The sequence below is a fragment of the Haemaphysalis longicornis genome, unplaced genomic scaffold (genome assembly GCF_048455015.1).
Source record: "Haemaphysalis longicornis isolate Haplotype H1 unplaced genomic scaffold, Haemaphysalis longicornis Haplotype H1 scaffold_9, whole genome shotgun sequence".
NCBI classification, from domain to species: Eukaryota; Metazoa; Arthropoda; class Arachnida; order Ixodida; family Ixodidae; genus Haemaphysalis; species Haemaphysalis longicornis.
Window position 1 is genome coordinate 135,252,181 of NW_027526460.1, and position 15,092 is coordinate 135,267,272.

Below are 15,092 nucleotides of genomic sequence, written 5' to 3' on the forward strand. Positions count from 1 at the left end.
TTTTGTTTTGACGGCGGGCTTCTCAAGAGAGAACGTGCGAGAAAACGAGCTACTTTGGGTTTAGGAGGAGGGCGGTAAATGTCGGCGTGATAGAAAGCAAGGAACAGGTGCTTACCCTGGTCGTTAAAAAAGGAGCTAATGAAACCCTCACGTAAAAAAAAAAAAAAAACATGTTCGACGAGGAATCGAACCATTGACCTACAAAACAGTAAACGGACGCGTTAACATACAGCTATGTCGGCGGCAGTGTTCGAGGTGCCTAAAACAACTCTATACTTACGTAAGTTGTCAACGAATATTGTTGCTTGTGTCTAGTCATCGCCTCCTTTAACGATGGTCTAGTTTATGCTGCATTTTTGAAATTCTGGCTGTCCTAACGCTTGTTTCTCACGCTCCGGTCTTGCAGACGAGGCCGCATTGCTAGCGCTGCAAGCGATTGAGCCAAAGCTCCATTATTTGACTCAAGAAAAGCTATCGCAGTCAACCCGACCTTTTCTGCGCTAGCCACGGCAGCCACGAAATAAATGGAATGTGCCGTTAGAATTATGGCGTTGATAACGCTTGTTTGACCGGCACCGTCTTGCAGACAAGCAACGTCGCTCTAATACTACAAGCGATGTCACTCCTGGCATGTCAGGCGCATCAAACCCATCGTGTAAAACGACTGCTAACAGTGCGAAAACCTCTGAGTTTGTAACAAGTGGGGATTTGCGGTGGCGACGGCGTAATAGGTACAGCAAGCAGGTAGGCAGAACAGCAGCGTAGGGTTACAACCTTTCCCAGAAAAAAAAAACGGCCTTCCGGGGGGGGGGGGGGGGGGGGGATTGTGTTGAAAAAAGACGCCATGTTTTTTAACATGCAGTGCCATTTATTATAGTGTTTTCCTAGAGAGAAATCAACATAACGTTTGTACTGAAAGTGATTGAGAGCTTGGTTAATCGCTCTGCATGTGCTTCACTGAAAAGTAACCGCAATTGCTGACCGCGGCGGTAGAATTTCGTTATTTTGTTCTTCCCTTAGGTCCCCCTCCATCTGAGGCAGCGCGCTCGCCCGCGTATTTTCTCTGCTCGCGTGTCTTTGCGCAGCTTGTCGACATAGGCGTGCGCAGAGTTCTCAATTTGGGGGGGCAAAGTCTTACCGCTGCGCCCCCCCCCCCCCAGAGCAACTCCCGACCTCTTCTCACTGAAGGCCTTGCGGTGCGAACGCAGTGCAAAGAGGGATGGTTATAAAATTTTTATTTCAATGTGATGGAATTGCAACACACACAAAATATTTCTGAGCAGAAATTTTACTTTCATGTGTTACATCGGCAAGGCATGGGGCAAATTTGGCGCCCCCTTCAGATGATTAGGGGGGGCGGCCGCCCCCCCTGTGCGCACGCCTATGCTTGTCGACACGTATTTATCGTCTTAGTTGTTGAATTGACGCTTATAAAACGCCAAAACGGGCATAATCACGGCACAAAAGCCAAAAAACCGGCTGATGACGGCTGGTTTTAGATATGGACCGGCAACCGGCCCGCTGTTTAAAAAACCGGTCGGGCCGGTCCAAAACCAGGAAGGTGGCAACCCTACGGCAGCGACGAGCGAAAATGATTTTACACGACCGCCCCCGTCGGCCTGCGCAAAAAAGGAAGATAGAACCCCTGCATACACGCCCTCGAAGAAAGCTGTACAGCCGATTCAGTTTGTTGTGGACGAAGAGCAACCGAGGCTGCAGCCACAAACGATTGCGCTTGCCGTGGTATGAGCCAAAGCATATCTTCACATAGTTATGTTATCGTCCGTCTGACTGTTACTTACTGAAGGGAAAATTCAGAACACAAACGTTGACGTATGCCAGACATAGACGCTGCTGTTTAGGCCCTAAAAACCACCTTCAGGGCGTCTGTCGGTTCTGTCTGATGGCGCGCTCGCGCCACTGATTACGAACGAGGCGTCTGTTGGCGTTGACTTATCGTGTTGGCGAGCCGGTAAACGCCATCACGGTTAAACTCCCTGTTGGAAGACTACGCTGTTGGGACGATAGAGTGCCGACAGAGCTTCTTATTGGCCCCACAAACGCCATCAAGGTTAAACTCCCTGTTGGAAGACTAGGCTATTGGAACGATAGAGTGCCGACAGAACTTCGTATTGGCCCCACAGGCGTGCTGTGAGCCCAACAAGAAAGTCTTGTTGGAATTTTTGCCCGGGGCATAATAATACGGGAACAAATTCTTAGGTAAATTCGATTTCGTTGAGGACACCGATGCCTCGCGTAAAAGTTTTATTAATAGGACTACCAGAGGCATTTTGTAGCCTTTCCTTCCCGTGCACCCAGACATCGAAACGAACCTTGTGATACACTCGAAGCAGTAGATTAGTGCAGAGTGGAATTTAAACATTCAGCACGTTTTGTTCAATTTACGAACAGATATTTTAGAGCCTTTCCCCTGGTCTATGTGGAGAGTTCATATTTATTCTCTCAACGGGAGGTGAAATAGTGCAATGTGCGGTTTAAACATTCAGCCTGTTATTGTGCAGTTTTGCATGCTTGCATTCACACACCGTTCTTTTAGGCACCCTAACGATAAGGTGCCGTGGTAACACCCCAATCGAGAAGAAATACTTTTTAGCACCCCTTTAACGGTCGTAGCACCCTATGAAACTGTTGATTACACCCCTGAATTTTGGCACCCTCGAGGTGGGGTGCCCGAGCAATATTTGGGTGCTTGAAAGGTGCAAAAAGGGTGCAAAATGTTCTGTACACCCTCCTTGCACCTTAAAGGGTGTAAAAATGTTAAGATTTACACCCCTTAATATGTGGCACCCTCATGATTGGGTGCCGGAGCAATGTTTTAGTCCTTAAAAGGTGCAAAAAGGGTGCAAAATGTTGAGTGCACCCTTTTAGCACCTTTAAGGGTGTTAAAATGTTTAGTGTGCACTTCAGTGTCCCTTTGCTGGCGTGAACGAAAAAGACGAGAACCACCTGTATACTTGACATCGTATGCTCTGAAAACACACACTGAAAAGGGGAAAATACAAACAACATACTAACTAAAACGCGCGAAAGCCAGCTAACACCTCAATGTTTATCACAAGACTTGCACTAATGCCAAGAGCAAAACTTGGTGAGCAAGAAAAACTCAGCAAAGATAATTTTTCATCAATCAGTAGCATAAGCAAAGGAAACTCGCGTCATTCTATGACCATGGACTTCTCTCTCAGAGTAACATCAAGCTGTCAAAAGCATGTTGTCTTACTTAGATGACATTGGCCTGACTGCTAAGTAAAAAATTCTGTGGTCCAAGCTGAATAACAACAGCAGCAGCAGCAACAACAACAACAAGAAAGCAAGCAAACCAAACACAGTTCTATCCAGTGTGAAAATTGCTAAAACAGAGGAGCCGTGGTTCTCTTACGTCAGCTCGAGCGTCAACGGGCGCTTGGCAAAGAACGGCAGCGGCGTCACCGCGCAAATTCTACGGTTCGCGCAAAGCAATCTCAGCTTAACGTGGGCGGCACAAGGCTCCCTCCCTGCTCCCTCCTGCAGGAGGAGGGAGAGAAACCCACGCACCTGAGAGCACTGCGCCCTCTATCGGTGGCTCTAGTTACCGGGAAGCATGTAGGGGACCTTGAATGCCATAGAAAGCATAGCCTTTTTTTCTCTCGTTGTCTCTATTTGAGTAAAGCTTTGACCAGTGCACAATACCGCAGCCTGAGAAATGCAAGTTCATATCCTTCCACAATAATACCGATCTTATGCCGATAATACCGATAACGCTGATAGTACCACGCTAGTTTAGGGCGATTGTCTCATTAAAGCAAATAATTGAATTGACAAGATACTATGCAGACTGAACGAAATTAATGTCAGTGCGTAAAATGATGGGGGCATTAAAAATGGATGAAGTAATAATGTTAGTCGAAGATACGTCTGCTTTAAAATAATCCTACAAGGAGCAGCTTAAACAAGACTTTTTTTGTCGCCTAATGTGAACAAGAAATCAAATTTCTCGTTTTAAGAATGAAATCTTCGTGAAAGCCACCTGTACTGCCCGCGCCAACCAAGCCAATCCCATTCTTGACTATGTGTGCGCGAATTCGCAGCTGTTTCATTTTTCCCGCCGAGGCACTGGACATACGAAAAGCTGCGCTCGAATGGAAAGTTAAGTGTGCTCTAAGTGTCCGATTATGCTTGGTCAGCCACATCAATGCTAAAAATCGGAAAGCGCTTGTGCTTCCAAGCTACTTAAAGTAGGGTCAAGAAAGGGGAGAGACAGGGTGCAAAGAGGGAGCGAGAGTAAGAGTATGTGCAAGAAAGAGGTTTTATTGAGCCTTTAAAGGCCCCTCACTCAAGGGACGAGTGTCAACCAAGAAGGCGGGCATGCGTGAAGAAGGGCTCACAAGGTTGGTCCAGTCCTTCGCAATCAGCCACGTGGCGTACACGGCGGCGTACCACACGTGGACGCAGACCGACAAGAATAAGATCGACGCCATGATCCGTAGATTGTACAAGAGGGCACTCGGACTGCGCGAGTCTACGAACACCGAGAGGCTGTTGCAGTTGGGCGTCCACAGCACGGTGGACGAGATCATCAAGGCGCAACTGGAAGCGCAGCGAGAGCGGCTGGCGGAGACTAAGACGGGTAGAAGCATCCTCGAGACCCTGGGCTACGGCTACCGGGTCACAGGAAGACACCTCCAGGAACTCGACGAGAAGGTGCGCGAGAACGTGCGGTTGAGCCCCATCCCGAGGAACGTGCACCCGGAGCACAACCAAGAGAGAAGACGGGCGAGAGCAAAGTTTCTCGTCGAACAGTACTGCGGGGACACGCGGACTAGGTACGTTGACGCGGCGGAGTACGGGCAAGGAAGATACGCGTTGGTGACTGTGAATGCACGCACAGGACGGGTTTCCAAATCGGCGAGCGCGAAGTGCGAGAACGCCACCGAGGCCGAGGAGATCGCCATAGCCCTGGCGATGTCTGAGGGAGGTTGCGACACAATCCTGAGCGACTCGCAAGAGGCCGTCCGCAACCTGGAAAGAGGTCGAGTGAGCGGCAAGGCGGCTAGAATTATAGAAAGATCGGGAGTTCGAGACGGAAGACGAGTGGAGGTCAGGTGGATCCCTGCGCACGCAGGAAACCGCTCACCGTACGCGCCGAACCCCAACGAGACGGCCCACAGGGAAGCGCGCGCTATCACTCACCGCGCTCCCAACGTGGGCACTCGTCCCGAGTGGGAGTGGTGGACGGAAACCAAAGACAGAGCCAGGGGCTACGGAGAAACACTGAAGGCCCTACGTCTGGCCAGACGAGCGTACCCGCCGCCCCACCGGGAACTGGGCCGCGAGGAGGCGATACATCTAAGAAGACTCCAAACAGCGTCGACAACGTCGCCGGCCTCCTTACACCAAATGTACCCGAACGAGTACCCGAGTGATCAGTGCAGTGTGTGTAAGAAAGGACCGGCCAACCGGTGGCACATCATGTGGGACTGTGCCGCCGACCCAGACGGCGCTCACTTCGAAGAGTATCCGGAGGAACTCCAGAGAGCCATCGAATCTACAAGCAAGACAGACCAGTCATGGGCCATCCAGCAGGTCTTCGCCGCGCTCGAAAGGCACGGGCTCCGTAAAACGGGCTTGTGACGAGTAGGGTCGCAGAAGAAGACGCGACGCCAGGCCACGTCGAGGCGGAGCCGTAACCCGGCTCCTGCCTACTGCAGGGTTTGTTTCAATAAAGTCCTTTCCGGTCCAGTCAGGGGAGGCGTGGTAACCGGCGTACCGGTGACCGCAGCAGCCCTCGCCGTGACCATCCGTGGGATAGTCAGGTCGGAGCCGCAGTGCCCGCCGCCTTGTAGGGGAGAATAAGGGCTGTGGGGACAGTTTTAGCGCAGATGTTCGAGCGTTTCGGCTGTTCCACCGGCAGGGAAATTGGGGGAGGGGAAGGTGGAAAAACAAATACGGGGCTGGTGGTGGCGCCAACAGAGGGTATGGGTTTGTCCCCGTCGCCATAGGCGTTATTTGGCGCACCATAAGGCCGGGTTTGCTTGAAATCATTCAGAAGGCACCAGTACAAGCGCGTAGGGGACGCGCACTAATGGCAGTAGAGCTGCTATGCAGTCGCATAGAATCCGTAACATGTAAGTTCGCTTGCCTTTTAACACAAACTGCGTCATTTCGGCATGCTTTGGACCTACATTGGGCGGTTCTAGGCCCCTCGCACAGGGCAAGATTCACCAGCCAGCAAAATCAACGTGCCATACAGGCGCCACACGTCGCCCTATCGGATGAAGAACAGACTTGGTCGATAAATGACCTCACCTCAAACTAAAAACAGTTTTCTGGGCGTCACATCAACTGCAGTGCCACAACTAGGATTGATAACAGACAGGCATGCCCAAGCCGCTGTTGGTTGAGCGTCATGAAACTCACCTAAACGTCGCCCCTTACCCACTCATACCTAAAACTCAAACCCACATCAAACTCAAGCATAATCATTAAAGAGTGGTCTCTGATAGTCTTGATTTTACGGACGCTTCGTAGCTGTCTTTGAAGCCATAATAGGCTTACACGAACAACGCATGAAGGTGTCTGGAAACCATCGGTCTGCCGGCGCTGCAGCGGCAACATAAAATGAAAAGAAAAAGGAAAACAAGCATATTTTTTGAACGGACCACCGAAGAGAATTCCGCGCCTTTCGAAAATTTTTCAGGGTGAAATCGCCAAATGCATTTTTGCGACTAATACTGTGAGGACTATCACGTGAAGTTAATTTTTCACGCAAATCTACGGAAGGTCTTCGTGCAAAAACAGAGGCGTACAAAAGTTTAACCAAACTGCTAGCTTTTTTTTTATCGTTCGTGCAGAGTTTCGTACTGCGGCCTCCGCACACGGCTGCCGGACGGACAGCCCGTCAAGCTGCGAGTGCGGCCCGAGGACTGCCAGCCTCCACCGTCACAGCGTGTGGCCCGCCTCATCTGGCAAGTCCTCAGCGATCCTGTGCTGGGCAGCCAGCCGAGGCCACCGCGCCTTGTCTGGACCCTCCGGCTCGAAGACGCCGCCGAAGCCGCTGCATCGACAACCGCACTGGTTGGCGCAGGACTAGTCGACGCGCGTCCGCTGCCGCTCACACCACCGGCCAGGAAACCTTGAGCTGCCGAATCAGCTCTCGATTCGTTGCCACGGGTGCCTTCCCGAGCTTGCAGGTGGGATTGCGAGGGTAAGAAGTTTTCCCAAGTTTTAACTAACGTCTGGGAGAAGTGATTGAGCAGCTAATGCTTTGTGCTGCTGCAGACGATGAAACAGGTTCGTTCTTTGCCTGTGATGCATTTGCGCCATAAAATATTATCATTAATCAATCAACTGATCCCGTCCGTCGATCGCGGGTAGTTTGCCAGGTGGACGTGAGAAAAAAAAAAACTTCACAGCACGTCAAGCATGCCCAGTTGATATAAATTAATATGGAGCATTCCACTCCGGTGCGTGTCATAGCTGAGGTGCAATTTGTCCGCTTACAACATCCCACATTTGGAAAACAGCGTTACGAAGCTAATTCAAGAGTACCGAAATTCCCGGCCGGCCTATCTGAATGCACAACGGCTCTTCAAGGTTCAAATACGATAGTTTGCATCGTGGAAGGACGATATGTCTTCTTGGATGGGGCCTGTACATTATATGACCAGTATACGTTTTCTATATGTTGTGAGAACTGAATCCACTATACGGTAGGGGACGGCTCCCTCGCTTGTAAATCTTAGCACGAAATTGACTGGCGCATTTTATTAAGCCTACATTTAATTGCGTTCGTCTTAATGTATCAGTAAATAAAGGATAGTGAAATTTCAATTAAAAGATAGTTTGTGATTCATTTTGAAATCATATTTTATTAACATTTATGCGCTTCCCAGACAGGTCGTGGGAGCAGGGTAAGAGGTTCAATGACCTTTTTAACCGTGAACTCCATCCCCAGTCTAGAGGTGACCCGGAGCGGTGGCTCAGTGAATAAGGCGTGGTGCTGGTAAACCCAAGGATGCCCGTTCGATCTTGGCAGTGGTGGCTGATTTTCTGATGGAGGAGGAAAGCCAGGAAGCACATGTGTCTACGTTTAGACCCACATTAAAGATCCCCAGATCGCCAAAAAAATGCGGAGCTGTCCTCTACGGCGCTCCTTATAGACCAGGTGTTGCTTTGGCGTGTTAAATCCCACAATCATCACCTGTCTGGAGACTGCCAGCCACTACACTGTTGTGAACACTGTTATGATAGCGATCATGTTTAAAAAGAGTAAAAGTATGCAGTGGCTGACTGATATAATATATTTGCTTTTGTCCGAATTTACTTTGTGGGGGATAACACGAGCGACCATAAATAGTAATAAAGATGCGTAAGTTTGCAGATGCTCCTAAACCTCGGTGTTTGCTTTCCGGAAACAAAGTGATTTATACAAGAAAACTCTAAACATACAAATGTTTCCCTTAAATGTACCATTCTCTCTCCACATAATTCTCACAACACTATTGTTGGTCTTGAGAATATTTATGTTGCATTTGTTTCGCCAAAGAAGATATCTGTACATGAACGTAATGTGAGGCCCACACTGTACGCATAATTGCTGTTGTTATTTGCTTTTTCCTTCTCTTTGACAGTCAGATGCGAATTGGTGACGCAAGTACAAATTACCCCAAAGATACAGCTACGGCATGACATTCCAGTTGCTGCTGGAATGAAATCCTTCCAGCCACGAAGAAGACAGATTACTGTGCTCAGGTTAGCTTACTCGTTTTCCTTTTTGGTCATCCTTAGTGGGAAACAAACATTTTTGCTGAGGCGCCAGTAAGAATTGGTTCCATGCCGTGTTCTTGTTTTTCAAAAATAACAAACTTTGCGTTGGGGTGAAGAGATACAGTTTTTGAATGAGCGCAGTTCTACGTATTGAGGGCATGCGGGACAAAATATGCGTTCAAATTGTTTAAAATGTGCGTTCAAATTGTTTATTTTTATATACAAATCAGGTAGAACTTGTTAATTTTTCAAGTTATTCTTTGAGGGCTTCGTGTTATATAAATATTTATGATGTTGACCATGAATTTTTACAATCTTTTACTTTCTCAATGTTGTTGATTTCAGTACTTTTAACACTTTAATTTTATTATAATTCGTTATCTCATTGTCTCAACCATATTTATATCTAAATCTTTTGGGCGTGCGCGAGCGTGCGTGCGTCCGTACGTGTGTGTGTGTGGGTGTGTGTTACCGTAGAGAGTGTTTCATTATCTACGGTTTCGAGGCAAGGTGCAGTAAATAATTCTCATCAATGTTGCATAACGAAGAGGATATAAGTTTAAAGGGCTAGGAAAAATTAGCTCTTTTAGTGGAAAAGCATCTGATGCCCCGCAAAGTGAAATTGTGGTGTCCGGTGTTGCCGTGACCTGACGGAGTTCCTAAAACAGACGACAGCGCATACTGAAGAAAGGCACAAAGAGAGAATAAGTGTGTCTGCGATTCCAACGCCTGTCCCACGGAAAGCGATTCCTACACACACACCCGCATCATGGACGAGCACTGGCTTTGGAAAACAAAAGTTGTAACTGGTAAATGGGTCATGGCCTACTGCACAAAAAGTGCATTAGACACACTGCTGAGGCCTACACGAGTGATTCGAGCATGCTAATAGCGCAAGTGGCAAATTACCTTTACGTTAATATTGAATATGTACGGCTTACAAGAGCCAAGAATGAAAGAAAGGAAGAAAATAATCCACCTCCTAAAGCATCAGAAGAAAACGAAAAGAACTAATTGAGAAAAGGACCTTACAGGTCCTTATGAGAGGCATAATCGCACCCCTGGAGGACAATAGGAGCACTTTGAACACCCTAGTTTCGAAAGTAGCGAAGCGTGTTTACGCAAGAGCGCATATGCAGGTCTGACCAGGGCTATTGGCGACGCCTTTCAGATGCATAGTGACAGAGATAGAAATGGAACGGCGCAAAGAAAAAAAGGGTCACAAGGATGATAATAAGAGGACGCAGTCCAACCACTGGAAGCCTACATGAGTACTTTGAGCATGCTAATTAGAAAAGTTCCAAAACACGCCTACCCTAATTGCATATTTGTGTCGCTAAAAAGGGTTGTCAGTCATAGTAGCACAACAAAACCGTGTCAATAGGAAAGGATCCTGGTGATGGTATTGAAAGGATAATCTCCCCACTGGACGCGCTTCGGTATGTCTGCGCTGTCTCTACTGCCATGAACTCTGAAGTGCCACACTTGTGGCCCCTGTAAAACAGGGTCCCCCGGAAGATCGTTTCAGAATAACATTTCAAGGGAACGCATCTGTGCCGCACAGCGAGCAAACAGGCAGGCGCTCGCTGCAGCTTGAAGCGCCCACTAGCCGATACCACCGTAACCGTTACGACGCGAAGACTACACTCAAGACTTATATGCCTTCCGTGATGAAGACATTGCCGTAACAGAACTAAGAGGACATGCAGTAATCTCTCGTTATAATAAAATTAATTTACTCGAAATATGGCATTATTCGAAATTTCCTCTCGTCCCAACCAAAACGCACGCATTCTAAGCCACATTACTCGAAGTGCACGAAGAGCTTGACCAGCTTAGAGCGAAGTGAAGAGGCGTCGCCGAGCTGGGGCGACTGAGCGGCGAGTCAGGCTGTCACTTGGCGGGTCAACGCAAGCTGGTGTTTTCCCAGCAATTTTCTTGAGTCGTTCATGCTCGATTCGCCCCGTACGACTCTAGACAAACTGTCCAAATGCGTGGTAGTGCCATTGAATTTTGTTCGTAGACATTGGTCATAGGCGTGGACGCGACGGTGTGCGAACACCGACACTCGTTCCATAGAATGAGCAGTCTCGTAGACAACTGGGCGCCAAAAAACTCTTGTGTTACAAACTTCAAGGCTCCACACCTCGGGAAAAGATTTCCCAGCGATCATGCAAAGCAGCTAGTGCAAAATCGGTCAGTTTTCATGATTGAGCTGTGCGGTTAACCATTTTTTTTTTCATCCCAACATACACAACCTCAGACTCGAGTCACGGCGTCTGCGGCGCTTTCCAGCGCGAAACACTCGTAGCCTTCTGTGACGCCCGCACGCACCCCGATAAAATTGGACACTGCCACTGGCACTTTTATGTGCGGCGACCACAGCGTCATGCAATGCTTGATCAAATTGGAGTAGGGATTGCTCGCGCTCGGAAAGAACTTAAAACAGCCTAAGTTCGCTGCCTTTTTTGCACCTGAATAAATGTTTGCTTCACTGAATACATTGCGCTTTGATTGCTCGCAACTGTGGCGCAATTATATTTCAAGTGCTTTAGGTTTTCTCGAATAGTCGCTTATATCGAAATAGCGCTTATAACGAAATTTTTCGCTCTCCCGAGGGCATCGTTATAACGACGTATTACTGTATTCACGATAGTCCTACCATTGGACACGAAAGATCGCACAGCTTGAAATAAAATTTAATAATTTTGCAATCCAATAAGTAAGCAGTCTGAAGTGCCTCTCTGAATTTTTTACTTCGCGGGCTTGCCGCTAAAATATATCAGCGTTGCGCATACCCGTGTGCGCACAAACTATTTCTGTCACGTGTCTAAGGGGACGCCAATAATTAAAGTTATGTATCTGCTTGGAAAATAAAAGAGCTGGTATCTCCGTCTCTTATACATTCGATATGCGTTCGATAGGTATACGTTTAATACTGCCATATGCAAACAATTTTCGAAGTCTGCTTAACTGATATTTTTTCTCTTCGTTGCCCTCTCGATAATGGTTTGGCCTTGAAAGTACACAAACTAATTTTTTCAAAAGAATCCAACTATTTTACCACTTAGGGCGACTGAAAGGACACAACCTGAACGATCATAGATGCAATGGTGTTTACATTGCGAATTCAGTTGTCCAGCGGGACCTCTTTTCGTTATTAGGTCTGAACGGATTCCCGATATAACGCATTATTAGTGGTTGTTCATCATTCGGTGAGCCGCGACGCATTGGTGAAATTCGGCGAGAGTATAATAAGCTGGTTTGGTCAATACACGAAATTTTCGACGCTGACAATATATTAGTTTCTTTAGAAGTGTATGAGGCGTGGTAGAGCACAAGATCAAAGAAACGTTCTAGAGTCCTGGTACATTAAACGTAAAAAGAACCCGTCATTAGTGTACCTTGAGAAACACAAAAAGAAAGGAAGGTGTTTCACTGCTACCACATACTACGACCCAATGCCTAATATTTTCAGTTGGTCATGCTTGATTTTTTTTTTCTTATACGCAATCAATCGGTAAGTGCTTGGAGGAACTAAAATCCTCACCCTTTTTATTTCGTTTTCAGGGTTCTGTGGACAGCTCGGAACATCGTAGTGACGGTCAGTGATAAAGCGAGGCAGTTAATGGAGCTAATGGTGCCTGGACGCGTTGTCGGCCCTGGAAGTTCGGAAAGTGCTGCGGAACGTCAGAAAAACTCCAGTGCGTTGTGAAACCGCTTTGCAACTGAGCAACTGGCGCCCAGTGAGTCTGGACGGGACATTACAACGGCGGAGACACCGAATAGGCTGCTGAACTCGAGGTCAGCGCTACACTCAGAGACGAAGCTGCAGTGCGGTGCAGGCAGCGAGGGGCTTCCAATCAGCAGAAGCACCAGGACTGTGCGCAGAACGACAACATATCTTTGCCAAGCCACCTGAAACACTGTGACTGCGTGGTTTTGATGGCTGCCTTGTTCTTCACCTGAAGGAAAGAGAAGCTTCAGCACCGAAGCTGCTGGCGGCTTCGTGTTAATTGCACTCAGTCGAGGATACTCAAAAAATTTGCATTCCCTGAAGTACTCGGTTAATGTCTGGGTGGTATGTAGTTCCTGAAGCAAAGCTCCGTACACGCTGTTTTAGTGCTGTACTGTTTGGTTAGAAATGTTAGTTTATTGATAGGCGCCAGGCAAATACTCAAAAAGTATTTCCTTTCCTACAGGTTCTAACCAGAAAATTTATTCCAACCGAGTCGTTCTAATTGCAATACTGGTTTTGAACATATTTTACTGCAGCAAATAAACAAAAATTAGAAACCAAAGATTATGTTCTTTTGGGTATTCACCTCATTCATTTGGGAAATTGCTCTTTTCTTCTTTGAAACTGTACGGTTGTTCACTAACACAAATAAAGGTTTTATAGGTTCTGCGAAGAACACCAACATAAAAAATGAAAACTTGTTAAAAAAAAAATTCAGCACAAGCCCTGCACGACTTGAGCAGAACAGGCTAAAAAATGATCAAGATTATAGAGATGACAAAACGTTTAAGCTTTGATCGTGGAGGCTATAATTATTTTATGTGTGTTCGTGTTACAGTTGAAACTAACCGAAAAAGAGGAGAGCAAGTTTCTTTATTAAGTATCAAGCAGCCTTTGTCTTTCAGAGCGTCTTTGGTTTCTCTATTACACAGAATGACCGCGAATTCGGTGCACTTCAAATAAAAAATCCCACCAGTAATTGTTCGCGCACTATGAAAAACGTTAGGTGCATAGATTAACAGCAACAGAGCGAGAATAGTTGTTATTGATTGGGGCAGTTTTTGCCTAGCAGAAATCTGCCCACATTTGCTGGTGTGTTATTGTGATGATGCAAACGACACGGGATTTCTCCAAGGAATGCCCAGACGATGCGGAGTGTGTGTTAACTCAAACTTGTAAATATACTCCAAGTTAGTGATCGGTTTTATTTCTTTGTGGAAATGAACTTATACGATATGAATAGCACGCTTAAAGTTACTTCAAGGCACCTCTAGTCCAAGCGCACAGGCAAACATGAAAAAAGACATCCCCCTCGCGAGGGGCACGATCAAATGCACAGCATTTCCGAGGGGGTGCGCCGGCAAGTCGTATCTCTTGATCGCGGGACCCGTGTCGCCATCTTTTGGAAGCGCGGGACAACTTGTGGCGCTTTCGAAACAAACGAGAAAGGAGTGAAGGATATAAGGCGCGTTCGGTGCATCGAAATCTGTGTCGGTTTCGTGGCTCGGTCGGTTGTGCGCCGGGCACCTTGCGTTCCGCCCGCGGCGTCATGGGTTCGAAACCGGGCGCCGGAAACTGTTATTTCTTCCTGGCTGCGGACTACGACAAGGCGCGCCTGCGGACTACGACAGGGCGCGCATGCGGACTACAAGACGCGCATGCGGACTACGACAGCGCACGCCAACGCCGCGTGACATTGTCAGTTACTAAAATGCTATGCATTTAAAAAAAATTACACCATCTCCCCGAAGGGAACAATGTGGTGATACAAAGCATGGTGGTTTCGTGTAGGTTCCACACCGGGGCAGAACCGGCGCAGGCGGTGTCTCCGAGCAGACTGAACGCCGCGCAGCGCGCGACCTTTTATACAGCTGGAGGAGAGGATAAGGGAGGAGAGACGCGCATGCGCAGTGGGGGTGTGCACGGCGCTACAACAACGGAGGGACATAGCCCCGACCATGAGATGGCTCCTGGAGCGACAGTGTCCCCTGTGTCTTCCTGGGCCGGCACGAGACGAGCACGCTTCCCCTTTAAGAGCTCCTGGAGCAACAGTGTTGCCGGTGTCTTCCTGAGCCGGCACGAGATGAGTCGAGCGGCGAAGAGGAGCGGCGGGGAGGAGAGCGGCGTTATCACAGCTGGTTAAGGCTGTGACAGTGTTGCCGGTGTCTTCCTGAGCCGGCACAAGACAAGCGGAGCGACAAGGAGGAGACGGGATTATCACAGCTGGTTAGGGCTTCTGGAGCGACAGTGTTGCCGGTGTCTTCCTGAGCCGGAACGAGACGAGCCGAGCGGCGAGGAGGACAGCGGCATTATCACACCTGGTTAAGGCCCCTGGAGCGACAGTGTTGCCGGTGTCTTCCTGAGCCGGCACAAGACGAGCGGAGCGGCGAGGAGGAGAGCGGCGTTATCACAGCTGGTTAGGGCTCCTGGATCGACAGTGTTGCCGGTGTCTTCCTGAGCCGGCACAAGACGAGTGGAGCGGCAAGGAGAAGAGCGGCGTTATCATAGCTGGCGTGGAGAGGGGTACGAGGATAGCGCCCTGGGCACGTTGGTACTCCATTGTTAAATAAAATGATTGCGCTAAAAA

General features: G+C 48.2%; 1 protein-coding gene across 2 annotated transcripts in view; it reads left to right on the top strand.

Annotated features, from left to right (window-relative positions):
- LOC144153799 (pancreatic lipase-related protein 2-like) overlaps positions 1-13,176 on the top strand; it is a 41,078-nt gene extending 27,902 nt beyond the window's left edge. For both annotated transcript variants that reach the window (XM_077685526.1, XM_077685527.1), the window contains exons 9-11: positions 6,852-7,204; positions 8,631-8,751; positions 12,337-13,176. In XM_077685526.1, the coding sequence (XP_077541652.1) occupies positions 6,852-7,137 (286 nt within the window). In that variant the 3' untranslated portion in view covers positions 7,138-7,204; positions 8,631-8,751; positions 12,337-13,176. The remainder of the gene's footprint in view (positions 1-6,851; positions 7,205-8,630; positions 8,752-12,336) is intronic.
- Positions 13,177-15,092: the final 1,916 nt, after the last annotated feature.